General features: G+C 54.3%; 1 protein-coding gene across 1 annotated transcript in view; it reads left to right on the forward strand.

Moving 5' to 3' along the window:
- SLC6A17 (solute carrier family 6 member 17) overlaps positions 1–6,550 on the forward strand; it is a 46,654-nt gene extending 40,104 nt beyond the window's left edge. Inside the window, exons 9-12 of the mRNA XM_012751670.3 lie at positions 1,431–1,623; positions 2,386–2,545; positions 4,167–4,329; positions 4,830–6,550. Coding sequence (XP_012607124.1) covers positions 1,431–1,623; positions 2,386–2,545; positions 4,167–4,329; positions 4,830–5,198 — 885 coding nt within the window. The 3' untranslated portion in view covers positions 5,199–6,550. The remainder of the gene's footprint in view (positions 1–1,430; positions 1,624–2,385; positions 2,546–4,166; positions 4,330–4,829) is intronic.
- Positions 6,551–16,068: the final 9,518 nt, after the last annotated feature.

The raw sequence follows: 16,068 nt of genomic DNA on the forward strand, positions 1-16,068 counted from the left end.
TCTCCTTTGGCCCTCACGACAGCTCTATGAGTTGAGTATTAATATTGTCCCTATTTTACAGATGAGTAGCCTGTAAGTTGGGGATTGATCAAGGTCTCCCTGTTAGTAAGTCAGGGAGCCAGGGTTCTAATGTAGCCCACGCTCTGAACCACCCCCTGATGCTTCTGTCCTCTCCCCCATATGCCCACTCCAGCTCCCTCTGCCACGATGACCTTTAACCCCAGCTGGGGCAGGGGGGTGCTGCCTCCTCCTTAATGCTGGGGCCCAGGTTTGGGTACCTTGCTTCTATTTATATTTGCATAGTCAGACGCTTCCAAACCACTGTTCTGTTAGAAGGGGGAGTGAGGAAGAGACACAGTCACAGTGTCCTGGGAACCTGTTGGCACCACGGCTCGCATGGGGCAAAGGCAGCTCTCATCAGCCTGAGCTAACCCTGCCCTTCCTCATGGGCCCAGGGAAGGGGACACTTTCCCCAAGCTGATGGCTGAGTTCCGTGTTAAAGTCCACTCCATTGGACTGGCACAGTCCTGGTGCTGAGGGAGCTGCATCCTGCAGCCCTGATCCCTTCCCAGGTGATCAAGAGCCAAAGAGCCCAACCTGGGGATCCCTGCCCTGGTTTCTTCCCCAGGTGACTCGCGGCATAAAGGACTGCCACCTTCCATGTTCCCAGAAACCCTGCCTCATGCTCATGGGCGTGGCCTGGTCCTTTCAATAGAACCAGGATCATAGCAGTTTTTCCATATACAACCTCAATAGCACCTGAATGACAAGATTACACACTCACTCAGCAGGGTAGTGATCCCTCACACTCACTGAATGTTAAAGGAAAAGTATAAGTGACGTCCGAGGCAGTGTGTGGTCACTTGCCCATGAGCAGGGGCCCCAGCGTTAAGGCAGTGCCTCTCTACGGTGACTACCCCTTAGAGTCACTTGGGGTGCTTCATAAAACTCCAATGCCCAGCGTCACCCCAGACCAATGAAATCATCGTCCCTGGGGTGAGACCCGGGCATCGGTATTTTTAAAGGCTCCAGTGTGCTGAGAGCCCTGAGATCTGGAGTTCAGAAGTTCAGAGCTGGGCCCAGCCACAGTGCGGCTGGAGCAATCAGGGAAGACATCTTAGGGACGAGGGTCTTGAGCTGGGCATGTTTCTAAATGTGAGCGTCTTTGTGTGAATCACCTGGGTCCTGGTACAGCCTGCAGATTCCAGGTCCACAGGTGACCTTCCGTTTGTATTTTTACTCCCCCCAGTTTCTGATGCCCACTAAACGCCTGAGACCCACTCACCCAAACCAGCGGGATTTAGGTGAAGGGGGGACCCCCAGGAAAGAGGATATAGTTACTCCGAAAGCTCTGGGGCAGGGTGAGGAAGCAGGGGGCTCTCGGGGTGGAGGTGGCCTCACTCACGAGCCCTGCTCTCTGCCCGCCTCAGTCCGTGCAGGGCACAGGCCTGGCCTTCATCGCCTTCACCGAGGCCATGACGCACTTCCCCGCCTCCCCGTTCTGGTCCGTCATGTTCTTCCTGATGCTCATCAACCTGGGCCTGGGCAGTATGATCGGGACCATGGCGGGCATCACCACACCCATCATCGACACCTTCAAGGTGCCCAAGGAGATGTTCACAGGTAACTCCTCCCTGCAGCCGCCACCAGGCCCACGTGAACAACAGTCAGGTTCTGGCTGACTTTAGGCAGATTGGGTCCCGAATGACCCCATACCTAGAAGGCTCTGCCAGGCACACAGCTGGAGCCTGGCAGTGCCGCTCGGCGACAGGCACTCACGAGCCAGGAGGAGAAAGCGGTTTGGAAATTTGGGCCAAAGCTGAGCCGGGAAATAGGCCTCTTCCTTGGGTTCACTTGCCCCTCTCCCTAAGGGCCTGCTGGGTGGTCTTGGGCAGGGGTGCCCTCTCCCAGCACTGGCCTTGCACCCCATTCCACCTTTGTCCCTCCCAGTCCCAGGCTCTGTTTCCAGTCCCTTCTGTCCCTATTGAGTTGATCTGGGCTGTCACCTGCATTCCTAGAGAGTATCTTCCTGTTCTCAAATGGGGAAACTGGGCTGGAGAAAAAGACTCTGGGAACAATCAGATGGATCATTTTAATTAGATGCAGCAAATAGAGCCCCTGCTGTGGGCCAGGCACTGTGCTAGGGGCAGGGCATGGGAGAAGAGTGGGGCCATGATGCCTTCCTCAGGATGCTCCCGCCTGGTAGAGTTGGGGCTCGGAACCTCATCCTCGGGACCCCTTGTGCAGGGCCGGGCCTGCTAGAGGGTGGCTGCAGGCCTGCTGTGGGGAGGGGTGTGGTGGAAGGGGCCCGGGTGCCCCCAAGACCCCCAGGGCCCCACCCACCCTGCACCTTTGCCCCCACACCGGCCTCCCGGCTCTCTGTAGTGGGCTGCTGTGTCTTTGCATTCTTCGTGGGGCTGTTGTTCGTCCAGCGCTCCGGAAACTACTTTGTCACCATGTTTGATGACTACTCGGCCACCCTACCACTCACTGTCATCGTCATCCTCGAGAACATCGCTGTGGCCTGGATCTATGGAACCAAGAAGTAAGGGGGACAACCGAGAGAGGTGGGGACAGGAGGAGGGGTCTGTCACATCATGACTCCCTGGAGAGACAGGAGATCATAGAGTTAGAATGGCAGAGCTGAAAGTGCCCTTACAGATCCCTTAGGGAAACTGAGGCACAGAGAGAAGACATGGTTGCCCAAGGCCAATTGTCCAGGGACAGAGAAAGCCAGGCTGAGGACCTGGGAGTCCTGGGTTCAGGTCCTGGCATCATCTTTAAATTACCCTTTCCTGGGTATCAGCTCTCTGGAATTCTGTTAAGCTTGTTAGTGGGTATATAAAAGGCCCTGCACTGAATTGGTAGACTTCAGTGGCCTGATTCGCAATTTTAAGGTGATCTAGATAGGGGCCTGAGATGAGCTGTGGTTCCAGCCCCAAGTTCAGAGTCACATAGAACAAGAGGATTCAATAATAAGAAAGCTCTCACACCCTGAGCCTAGGGCAGACCTACACTCAGTGTCAGTTTCTGGCCTCATCCCTCGTGTAAGGACAAACATGTGTCCCCAGGATGCTCCAGGATGAGGTCCTTCACCCAGCGTTGGCAGTGGCCACGCTGCCCTTGTCCCTGGCAGGCACCACCTCCACTAACCCCTTCAGTCTGAATGTCCCCCATGTCTGGACCTGGCCGTGGCACTGGGGCTGTCCCACAGAGAGTGTGGCAGGGGACAGGGAGTCGTAGAAAAGGGGCACTCCTGGCTGCAAGCCAGGGCTGGAAGCATCGCTGGAAGGAACCATGACTCTTTTGTGCCACAGACTCCTTTGGCAGTCAGTGAAGCCCCTGTACCCCCTCTCAGAATATTATTTTAAATGAATAAGATAAAATATATAAAATTATATAGGAAACTAATTACATTGAAAAATAGCAAAATATTGCTTAAAATGTACAGTGATGTATGTGTACTTTATTTTAAAGCATTAAGTTACAAGAACTAGCCGTGGATCTAATAACAATGGTAATTTTGAAGTAATCATGAATATAAATGCTGTTTCTAGGTATCTTCAACAACTGTAATGTGATATGAAAATACGTGTGACTTAATTTATTGGTGACAAAGCCACGGATATTGTCAATACTGCTGTGGTTGCTTGAATTCATAATAGAAATGCCAGATTTCAGTTAGGTATTATTGAGGTAAAGATGATTTTTTGGTGTGCCTTTCTAGCACATAGCCTGCCAGCCTCGGGGACTTCTCACAGACCCAGCGGTTCGAAACCCCTGAGTCAGGGTAGCTTTCTGCCTTTTAATGCCAGGGCAGTGCACTTCTACACCTTCTCCAGCAGGAGGAGTCTCGAGCTAGGCCAGCGTGAGGGGGTCTGGGCGTTCCATAAACAAACAAGCCCTCTGGTGGTTGTCCACCTGCTCAGGGTGTGTCTGGTGGATCTAGCACAGCCCTGGGTGGGGCATGATGTGATGGAGTCAGAGGAGGATAGAGGAGGATGGCAGAGCCTTCCAGAGGAGCCAGGGAATTTGAAGAATAGAAGAACCCAGCGGGGAGGGACTGGTCAGTGAAGGCTTCCTGGAGGCGGTGGCAGTGGGGGAAGAGGGAGTCGTGGTGGCAGGGGCTGGGGGGCAACTGCTGGCTCCTGTGCTATGCCTGGCAGGTTCATGCAGGAGCTGACGGAGATGCTGGGCTTCCGACCCTATCGCTTCTATTTCTACATGTGGAAGTTTGTGTCTCCGCTGTGCATGGCAGTGCTCACCACCGCCAGCATCATCCAGCTGGGGGTCACGCCCCCGGGCTACAGCGCCTGGATCAAGGAGGAGGTGAGGGGTGGGGCCCCCGAACCTCGGGGACATTTTATCTCCCCAGGCCTAATGTAATGCAACAGCCGATAGGGATTAACCTTTATAGGGCAGCTACTATGTACCAGGCCCTGCCAGGCGCTCTGCACACCTAATCTGCAATCTTTACAACAACCCAAAGAGAGAGGTGGCATTATGACTATGGCACAAATGGGGAAACTGAGGCTCAGAATGATTAATGCACTTGTCCAGTTTTTCTAACCCATGCTGTCTTTCGTGTGTGGAGTGGAATTACCTGCCCATTTTACAGGTGTAGAAACGGAGAGCCCTTAACCAAGGAGACCAGCTAAACTCAAGTAGCAACCCTGATGACCCCCATCTCTGCCGGTGCCTGGCCAGGATGGTGGGAGGGGAGAGGAGTGGAAGGCACGAGTGAGGGCAGGAGGGCAGTCCTAGAGGGCTGGGAGGGAAGGACTGTTGTCGTGCGTCTACAGCCCTCACTGCCACTGCCCCACCCCCAGGCTGCCGAGCGCTACCTGTATTTCCCCAACTGGGCCATGGCCCTCCTGATCACACTCATCGTCGTGGCGACCCTGCCCATCCCGGTGGTGTTCATCCTGCGGCACTTCCACTTGCTTTCTGACGGCTCCAACACCCTCTCCGTGTCTTACAAGAAGGGCCGCATGATGAAGGACATCTCCAACCTGGAGGAGAACGACGAGACCCGCTTCATCCTCAGCAAGGTGCCCAGTGAGGCACCCTCCCCCATGCCCACTCACCGCTCCTACCTAGGACCTGGCAGCACGTCACCCCTGGAGAACAGCGGCAACCCCAATGGACGCTACGGGAGTGGCTACCTCCTGGCCAGCACCCCTGAGTCGGAGCTGTGACCACTGCCCAGACCCCGCCCACCTCTCCCCCTACATCCAGCCTACCCACTTGTCCAGGCCTGGCCTCTTCCTCCATGGTGGCCTCAGGGCCCAGCCCAGGCCCTCAGCCCAAGGAGAGAGGGTCCGCCCTGCCTCATCCCCCACTTCAGTTCCAGCAGACTCTGTTCCCTAGCCCTGAGCAGGGGACGGGAACAGCTCTGTCCCCCAGTTCAAGGCCCCAACCCGTCTTACCCTCTGAGAGCCTCTCACCAAATCGCAGCCGTGTAATCGGAACACTGCAGAAGTCCTGATTCCCAGGGCAGGGGAGACTCCAAGTGGCCACTGTAGGAGTCACGCTGCCCTCCCTCTCTCCCTGTGACTTGCCACCTGCAGTTCTTAGGACTTGGGGGGGTCCCCTTGTGCTGCCAGGTAGTGGTGGTGAGAGGTTCTGGGGCTGGGGACGGGTGGTGGACTCTAGCTCAGTCTGCCATGCCCAGACCAGGCTGCTCCTGAGCCAAGAGCCCCTGACTGAAGGCCGTGCCTGGGGACAGGTGCACCAAGGCTTGGGGCCTAGACTTGGGAGGGGAATGCGGAAGCCAGCAAGTTCTGTTTCCAAGGTGGGTCGGGCCCTCTGGAGCAAGAGCCCTGGCATCAAGGATGAGGGAGCTGCTCTGCCCTGGGCTCCTGGGGGAATATTCAGATGTCCTTGTTCCTGTCTAGGGTGGGCGGGGAGTGTTCCCGCACCTCGCAGTGACTGGGCCCAGAACCCTTCCCACCTGGATTAGGGCTTAGCCATTTCCCTGTCCCCCCACCCCTAGTCCTAGAGTGGTGGCCTCTGCCTCTCTCCTTGAGAGAGAAAGGGATGTGCAAAGAGAAGTTTCCAGAGCACAAACTGATGGTTCCCAGCACAATTTAGATGATTTGGAGCACAATTGTGAAGCACACACCCCTCCCCTCGCCTATGGCCCAATTTTCTCTCTAGTGGCAGCTTTTCCCCTGGAATAGAGGTCCCTGGGGTTCAGGGGCTCATCCCCAGGACTCACTCCTGGGGAAAGACAGATAATCTCACTGCCCCTTTGGGCCACCACTCACTTCTTTTTGCACAAGCACAGCCACCCAGTGTGCATGTCGTGCACAGATCCCTTGGAAACCTTTCCCAAGCCTCCCGGGCCCATGGCAGGCAGGGGTGTGGACACTGGAGGCTGCTGAGGGCAAGGGCTGAGCCTCTGTCCTGAGGCCTTGCCCTGCAGGAGGCTAGGACTGAAGGCTGCATCCCCACCCGGTGTTACCTCCAGGGCCTGGAAGAGGGGCTGTCCTCAGAGCCTGAGAGGATTCAGAACCTGACCTGAGAAAAATGTCTGCGGAGAGATGGATGGATGGATGGATGGATGGATGGATGGATGGATGGATGGATGGATGGATGGATGGGTGAGTGGGTGGATGGATGGGTGGATGAATGGGTGGGTGGATGGATGGGTGGGTGGATGGATGGGTGGATGGAAGGGTGGGTGGATGGGTAGGTGGATGGGTGGATAGATGGGTGGATGGATGGATGGATGGGCGGGTGGTTGGATGGATGGATAGTTGGGTTGATGGGTGGAAGGAAGGCAGGCAGGCAGACTGGCTCCATCTTTGAGAGCTCTGGTGGGCAGGGCAGGAACAGGCCACAGTGCTAGGCCTGGACCTTTAGGCCTTGTGAAGGCCTGGACCCTTCACAAAGGGTCATGAGTCACCAGAAGGGACAGACTATGCCCAGGGTCCCCTCCTTTACCCCTGAGTCCCTTGGACTCCCCTGCAGCTGGGGGGTCCACCCCCACCCTGCCATCTCTCTTACTCATCCCTTCCCCACTCCTCCCATTTCTAGCCCTCTTGGCCCCACCTGTCCTTCCTGAGTGTTTGAGGGAGGGAGCGAGACCCACATCTCCCCAAAGAGATGAGCTTTTGGGGCACAACAACCTGCCATAGGCCCCCTCACCTAACAACACCTCCTACCTGGCCCCATGCCTGCTCCCAAGCAGAATTAGCAACAGGAAAAGCAAGGCCCCAGGAGAGACACTCTACTATATATACTCTTCTATATATTCTATTTCTATTGTATATTCAATCTGTACATGTGGGTGTAAATGCTGTTAAATGACAAACCCAATATTATACTGTGGCTGGTGGACTATTTTCATCCTCAGTGCTGTACAGATCTATTTTCATTGTATATTTGATATATTTTTAATTTTGTAGCGTGTGGCTGGGCCAGGCTCCGGCCCATGAGCCTGTGGGAGGGGCCGAGCTGGGCTGTCTGCTTGCTGGCTGTGGGCTCAGTAGTGCTCCTCGTAGCCTTTTGCTGTAGGCCGGGCCCTGTCCTGGCCGTCTCTGCCGTGTGTTAGATGTAGGGCCCGGAGCTCAGTGTGTGTGTGTGTGTGTGTGTGTGTGTGTGTGTGTGTGTGTGTGTGGCATGTGCACATACGTGCGTGTGAGTGTGTGTAGGGTGCTGGCTCCCAGTGTTCTTCACCTTCCTGAAGACACGTTGCCCTTCCCCTGCCTCTTCCTCCTCTTCCTCCTCCTCTCTCGGCTCTGGTGGGCCAGGCCTCAGGGCAGGGTCCCTCAGGAAGTCTCCGTGGGGAAAGACATGTATTTCTTGCTGGTGACTCATTGCCTTCACACCACTAGGTTTGCCAGAAATAGGGAAGGACGGTGTTGGGGGGAAAAGCCCCAAATGTATTTTCTAGTCAGCTCTTGCTGTTCTGGAATCACAGAGCTCTTCTTCCAGAGGAAATGTGCTGGATTTCTTAAGATGGCGAGACCCCAAGAGGGCATCTCACAGCACGTCTGTCCTGCATTTGCCCTTGAACCTGTCCTGGAAGTGTTCAGAAAGGAATGCCCCCCCTCCACTGTGCTGCCGACTCCTCTGCTCACTCCTCAGGGGAGTCACCCGCAGGTGGGGTCACCTGATGAGCTAAGAGCCAGCCCTAAAGCCTGGAGGAGCAGGATAGTGGGGAGGGGCAGAGCCTTAAGTCCCTGCATGTGGTCCCCACCCCCGCTGGCTTTGGTGCTGTCCATGCAGTACCCACCAGAAGGCAGAGGGGACTCCAGGGCCGGCAGTCACTAAATTAGTGACAGGGCAGGGGTGTGCCTAAAAGAGTGCCCTGCTCCACCCTGCCCTCCAACCCCAACCACCAGCTTCTTGCTCAGGGAGCCTTCCGCCCTCTCCACTGGCAACGCGAAGCCGGAGGCCCAGATGAGGGGTGGACGGGTAGGGCACGCAAGTTAATGCCAGTGAGGTTGGCTTCTGCTCTCCAGCAATAACTCTGCAGGGGCTGCTGCTTTCCTAGTGCCAGGACAAGCCCTCCCCGTCCGCCTGCACAGGCCAGGAGGCCGAGGGTGGAAAGCCATGGTCCCAGCCCTGCCCAGGCCTGCAGTATTACAGGCAGCCACTGCTCTTCCGCCCTTCCTCACAGCCGGTCCTCCCCCCACCCCCCACCCCCGTACTCCCTGCTGTGAAAAGAGATGAACAGGTCAGAAGCACCTGACTCCCTGAGCATCACCAGGCCCCTCACAGGGGCCCCATGCCCAGGGCTCGGGGAGGAAGGCGCAGGGCTGCTTCTCATTGAAAACTCTGCTCCGCCCAGACCCAAGCACACACGCCAGGCTGTCACTTGGCTCCTGGCCCAAGTTCAGAACAATCCAAGTCCACGTGTCCCATGGCTGACCAGAGTCCTGGGTCAGGCCCGCTCAGCCCAGGGGAGGGGACGAGGCACTGTCACCCCAGAACCCCTCCTTCCTCTCTCCCCCACCATGGTGTACAATAAAGTGTCTGTTCTTATCACACCCTCTTGCCTTTCTTACCTGCTCTTGGGGTCAGGGAGAGGGAGGAGGCAGCCAGGGATCCTGAGGGAAGATTTGGGGGGGGGGCGAGCATGAGCTGGGCTGGGTGGACGGGACAGCTGTGGGAGTCACGGCTGGCTGAGGAGGGTGAGGAGGGACAGATGTGTATTTTCCTAGGATTTGTCCTAGGTACTATTGTAATGTGCACACTTGTAGGCCTTATTGGGTTCCAGCCACTCCATACACCTAATTTCCTGCCATCTATGGGACAAGTCTCTGAGGCAGACCCTTTATCGTCTGCATTAGCCCCGGTGAGGCCGTCCGATGTGAGGATGACCTCTGGTGTCCTCTCACCAGGCCGAGCAGGGAAAAGCTATGCCTGTCAGCTTGGCAGGGGTGGGGCGTGTGGGGCCCACCTCAGGAAGGGTGCCAGTGTCCAGAGGCCTGAGAGCGAGGAGGGGGAAGCAGGGACTGGAGGGTGCCAGGGAGGTGGGTTCCCCCAGGGCAAGCCATGTTCTGAGTTCTGAGAGCACTGCCCCTTGTTTCAAGGTAGCAATCTCTTTTGCAAACTCCAGTAGAATGTAAAGAGGAGCTATGGGATCTGACATCACTTCTTTTTTTCAAATTTCTGTTCCCAAGTATGTATTTATTGAGCACCTACTGAATGCTTAACACAGTGAAGAAGTGAATGAGCTGGTGGCAGGGGAAGATCTTCCTGTCTCACCCTCAAGGAGCACAGACATTGGAAGAGGAAATAAGTCTGGCTCCTGGGGGACACTTCACCCCCATTCCACCCTCCTCCCAGCTGGAATGATGCTGCTTGATCTCAGACCCTGCCCAGGTCCCCTAAGGGACTGTCCATTTTCCTCTCTTGCCATAGAGATGAAAGTGTTGTTCCAGGAGCAGCCACCAGATGGCAGGAAAACCTTTCTCTCCTGGTCTCAGCCTGTTTACCCTCCTCTGCCTGTCACTTATTCCCTTATGGGTTAGTTTATTCATTTAACAAACATTTAGTAAGCACCCACCATGGATAGGTTCCATGCTAGCTACAGATACATAAGAAAATCAGCCCCATGATAGCATCTTGAGTTTGGCAGAGGAAGGAGCCTCACCCCGTGACTCCAAATCTCCCAACGTATCTCTCAGACAGGCCAATGTCCCAGTGCTGGAAATCATTCCATCCTTTGGCTGAAAGGCCAACACTCCTGCCAGGAGGGGCACACAGACCAGCCAAGAAGCAGTATAACAAAGGCTTTGGTGTGAAGAAGCTTTGGAGTCACACTTCCCAAGTTCAAGTTCAAATGCCAGCACACCTTCCTGCTTCCTGGGAGGCCCTTGGGCAAGTTACTTACTCCCTCTGAGCTTAAATTTCCTAGTCTGTAAAATAGAGATAATGAATAGGTTGGATGAGATAACACATGTTGGTCCAGTATCTACTGCTGTGTTCCAAGTTACCCTAAATCTTAGTGGCTTAAAACAACCATCTATTATATCTCACAGTCGTGTGGGTGAGGAACTCAGGCAGGACTTGCCTGAGCAATACTTCTGGTGGCAACTGAGGTCACTCAGTGATATTAAACTGGCAAAGGAGCTGGTCTGGAGGGTACAAGGCAGTGCTCTCACATTCATTCAAATGGCGGCTCAGTGAGAATGGCCGGAAGGTGGGTTCAGCGGCACCTGTCGGCCAGAGTGAGCATCTGCACTGGCCTTTCCAGCGTAGCTCTGGTGACCAGACTTCCCACCTCATGGGTCAGGGTGCCCAGAGAGACCATTTCAAGAGACAAAACATGGAAGTGCCAGTTTCTTGAGGCCTGGGCCTGGAAAATGGCATGACATCACCTGCACCATACGCTGTGGGTCACAGCATCTGTCCAGAATAAAGGGGAGGGCATGCAGATGGCACTTATCGATGGGGGGCGGGCAAAGAATTCGTGGCTGCCTATTCTTGGATGTTAGGGATCTTGGTCATCAGTCACTGGCATCTGTGTGGAAGCTTCCTCCTGAGGGGATATTGGCTTAACGACACAGGCCTGGGACACACAACAGGTACGTTCTGATGGGGATGTGAGTGGCTAAGTTTGGGCGCCGGGCGGGCGGAGCAGGCAGGAAGAAAGATGAGAAGGGCATGCAGGAGGACAGGGGAGGCAGCTTCGTCTGCCTCACATTTGTCCTGCTGGCAGGTGACATGATGTAATTTGAATCCCGGGTCTGTCACCAACCAGATGACCTTGGGCAAGCCATTTAGCCCTCGAAACCTCTGTTTTCTAATCTGTAAAAAAAGAGAATGACAATAAAACCTCTTCCTTGAGTAATGTTATGAGGGAAAAGTGAACTCCATCTGTAACACCTATTGGAACACAGTTTGGAATTCTTTCCACGTGGGAATACAATAGGTGCTCATTAAATATTACCTTCCTTCATTGCAACCCTGGTGAGTCCATGGACCTGCTTCATTCTGGGGGCCCCATCCCCCCATGCAATGAGCCATCTCCTAGAGCTATTCACAGAGGACAGTTTCAGCCTAAAATCCAAAGAAGCCCAGGAAGGAGAGGAAAGGAGGCACCCTGTCCAGGGAGGAGGCTCTCCGAGTGCAGGGTCTCACTGATTTTGTAGGTTATCCTGTCCCCTCAGCAGCCACCACCAGACGCAGCCTCACCCAGCTCCAGCCACTGGGACTTGGGCCCAGGCTGAAGGATTCCGTAGACTGCAAGGATGTGTTTTTTGTTGGTGGTTTTTTGTTTTGTTTTGTTTAAAGAAAAGGCCCCAAATCCTTTAACCTTTCTCCCATCCAGAGTGGAGTCTATGCTCCTCCTCTTGAATCTGGGTAAGCAAATGACTCCTCGGACCAAAAAAGTATAGCAGAAGTGATGCTACAGGACTTCCATGGCTAGATTAGAAAAGAAAATGCCACTTCCACACAGTGTTCTAAGGATACTGGTTCTTGGGGGGACCCAGCTGCCGTGTGAGAAGTCTCACTACCCCAGGACTGCCGTGCTGGACGCTGTATGTTTGTAGGTGCTCAGGTTGACAGCTTCAGCTGAGCTGCCAGCCAGGAGCCAGTGTCAGCTGGCAGCCACAGGAACACGTCACATTGAACATTTGGCCCAGCTGAGCTTCAGAGGTTTGCAGCCCCAGCTGACATCTGTAGCTGCATAAGGGGCCCCAGGAAAGAACTGCCCAGCTTAGCCCTTCCTAACTGGCTAACTGATAAAATGAGCAAAATAGAATGGCTGTTGGATTTATACCAGTACATACTGGGGGTAAGTTAGTTCATGGCAATAGTGACCAGAAAATGGACCTTAGTGATTATCTGGCCCAACCTCTCATATAACAATTTGGGAAACTGAGGCCCAGAGAGGAGAAGAGACCTAACCAGAATTTCCACAACCAGGCAAAAAGAAAACTAAGTCCAAAGCCTATTTCTTCACTTCCAGTCCAGGGTACCCTCTCCCACCCACCTCCAACCCTCTTCCACTCTTATCCCCCTCCCCTGCCGCATTCATTCCATGTGTCGGCATAACCCAGGTATTCCCAGTGCCTAGGATGGTGCTAAGCACTGGGAATATACAAAGAGGGACCAAGCAGGGTCCCTGCCTTGCAGAGGCAGTCACAATCTGACTTGGAGTGTTCCCCCTACTGGCACACGCATTGGTGCCAAGCACACCACTGCATTCTTCACGTACATTGTCCTAGGTGGGAAGAAACCTAAAAGATGGGAAGAAGACTGTGTCTGTCATTCAACAAACCTTTATTAAGATTACTCCATGCCAGGCACAGTTCTAGCTGCAGAACAGAAAGACTCAGTGGGGTGATCTGCCCTCTGGCTCCTGGGTCCCAGCTGGCTGGATTCTGGGTCTCTCTGTTCTGCCCAGGGCTGATCCAAGCAGGGAAGGATCCCTGGGTTTCATGAGCACCCAAGAGGAGCCTGAGTTTGGTCTGCCTCCCCAGACAGCTGCTTCCCCTTTCCCCAGGACATTGCTGGAGGGGACTGGGCCCATCAGGAGTAATTAACTACTCTAATGGAATGAACCAATTTTGCTGGAATTTAGCCCAGATGGGTGGAATCTGTACTTTTCTAGATGGAGAAATGCTGAGTGCCAAGAAGTCTTGCCAGCTGGGCTCTGAGCTAGGGTGTATGAGGGGGTCGGGGGTGCTCTCTAGGCCCAGGCTGGGTCCCCAGCCTTAAGCAAGGAGGCCACCAATGGACAGGTCCACTCAGCTGGCCTGGTCCTGTGATTCCCATGAATGCTGTTTTACATGCAGAGGCCACATGGGCCCCACATCATTCTCTGTCCCAACCTCCCTGCTCAGTCTCTTAGTTCACTGCTGCTGCTTAGGCCTGAAATCCCTCCAGGGGAATTTGTCTGTGAGCTGGCACCCAGTCCCTTCTAGCTCTATGACTCCAAATCCATGGTTTTTGAGGCCCTGTGTCCTGGCCAGGTCTGAGCTTCTGGTTTCTTCCCTTTAAAAGCTGGGCCATCAAAGGCTGCTTTTGGAGTTCCCCAGAGCCCCAAATACAACTTTATCCTGCCTTCAGCCCTTGGGCAGAGCCATTCTACTGACCTTCACAAGGTCTGGGTTGCTCTGGGCTGTCCTCTAAGACTGGGTTCTCCCCAGACACCCCCCCACCCGCCACCCCTGCAAGGCTCCCACATTCAATTTGGATCCTGCAAATCTCTGCAGGCTGGGTGGGGTGGGGTGAGGCAGGATGAAATGAGCTGAGGAGCAGACAGGAGGCTGCCAGCCTTCTCCTGCCCTTCTTTCTCTTCTCCCCTATGAGGGAAAAGGCCCTATCACTCTCTGCCCCAGTGATGATGTCTGATAAAGCAATTCAATTACCTGGGCTGGGAGAAAGCAAGGCATACTGGGAAAGGATTCTAGCTCCTTGGCCTGGACCTGAAGGAGGAGGGGTCAGTTCCTGACAGGAGCTGGAATGCCGCAAGGGGAAGGTGTGAGCACCAGTGGCTAGGACCTAGCCTTGGCAGCCATGGGGCCTGCTGTCAGGCCTAGAGACCCTCAAAACAAGGAGGGTCCAAAGAAGGAGGGTAGAGAGGAGACTGGCTGGTGCTGCCATCCCAAAGATGCTGAGCCCGCACAAAGGCCCCAGTGGGAAGAGAGGAAGGGTAAAGGCATTCTGAGAGCGAGGGTCTTATTGGAGGTGGCTCTAGAAAGTCTACAGGTGCTCGACAGCCCCCATCAGTGGCACTCTGGAATCAACCATGGCCCTCTCTTCCTGTTCTTTTGCCATATCCTTGTTCCTGGTGAGGGAAACCCACTGTGGCTAACACTCCTTGTGAACTGGCTCTCAGATAGATGCTCTTCCCTGACAGCCAGAAGAAACCAGGGCACCAGGACAGGAAGGTGCAGAAAAGGTGAGAATGTGGGAAAGAAGCTTGGGGAATTAGGAATTGCCAACTGTGGCTGCTCTGTGGTCTTGTTAAGGCCTGTCGGTTATCAAGGTCTAGGAGGAATGGAGGAGAGAGGAGGCAGAGTCCTCGATGGGAGCACGGTGCTAGGAAAGTGATTTGAGGTCCTGGAATCAACAGGAAGCCCAGAATCAGTTGCCACCCCAGACCATCTGCTCACCATCACAGCCCAGAGCCGAGGGTGAGGTCCCAAGCCAGGATGTCCTGGCACCACCAGGGGGCAGCACCCTCCCATCCACAGAGGGCTGTCACACAGCCAGCTGGGCAGGGGGTGGTCCCCTTCTTCTTGGGCTCTGCGTTTTGTGTGTATAGCATGGCCTCACACACACAGAACTAATGGGATAACCCCCATGATGCCAACTGCAGCACACTGACTCCCCCAGAAAATTCCAGAACGACCCGGGTAACAGGTTAGTCCAAAGCTTTAGAATAAAACCTTCAGCAAATGGTGAGGCCTACTCTGCAGGCCTCTGGCCTGAGCCTGAGCTGTCCTCTCCAGGAGTGCTAGTCGGGCCCTGGTCCTATGCACCTTCACCTGGCTGCCTCTCCCAGGCTGGGCCCTCTGTTTTCATCACCTCTTCCTAGGTTCCCCTGCCCCCACCCCAGCTCTCTGCTCCCCCTTCCTTCCCACCTGGCCTCCTTTTCCCTGGCAGCTTTCTCCCTCCACCCAACTCCCCAGGCACCCCTCACCACGCACAAGCACTGCAGAATGGAAGTGCCAGTCGGGTAGATTTACTAGGACCAAGTGACTCTGTTTTATTCGCTGATGTATTTCCAGTGCCTGGAACAGCTTCTGGGACATAGTAGGTACTCAATAAATATTTACTGAATGAATAGATGAATGAGGTGTGGGATACCGTGATGTTTTTCCCTTGCCTACTCCACCTCCACCAACCTCTCCCTTTGCTCTGAATGACTGAGGTCACCCAGCCTGATGAATGGAAAACAGGGGAGAGACCCCAGGGGGGTCTGAGGACACAGACCAGACAGGGCTTGAAAGTTAATCATTACAGTCAATTCTTCAATATCATGTGGTTCTTTCATCTTCACTCCAGCTTCTGGCCAGTCCTGGCTCTTCTCTTCCCAGTCACGTTTGGGATATTTCTTTTTGCTGCAGCAAACTCAAAGCCAGCTAAACTCTGACATGCAAACATAAGGTTTAAGGAGTGGGAGCTGGGCACAAAGGGGGCTCCGGCAAATATGTGTTTCTGACTCAGTCCAGGATGGGCCCCACCTCCCCTGCACATTAGTGCAGATCACCAAAGATAGATTGTCATTTGGTTTTCTGATCTCATTAATGATGAGAATCTTGCTTATAAAAATCCCTTGCATTCGCACTGGGCTTTTAACCTTTTCTGAGAGCACACACAGGCCCTTGTCTTATTTTTCCCCTGGATAGCTAAGTACTGCCTGATCTGGAAACTGGTGCACAAGTGTCCAAGGCAGGTGTGTCAGTTACCTTACATTTCTGCCTTAAAATCCTCCTTACACACCCAGGACAGACATGAGGCTGCCCGAAGCTATAAAAATAAAGGGGGGGGGGTTATTAATTTAAAGATGTAAAACAGGTTCTGGACTTAAAAACAAAAACAAATGAATCTGGAAATTGCTCTTGGGATAGAGCCAGTAAAGTCTGGTTGGTGCCT

The sequence above is a fragment of the Microcebus murinus genome, chromosome 2, assembly GCF_040939455.1.
Source record: "Microcebus murinus isolate Inina chromosome 2, M.murinus_Inina_mat1.0, whole genome shotgun sequence".
Taxonomy (NCBI): Eukaryota; Metazoa; Chordata; class Mammalia; order Primates; family Cheirogaleidae; genus Microcebus; species Microcebus murinus.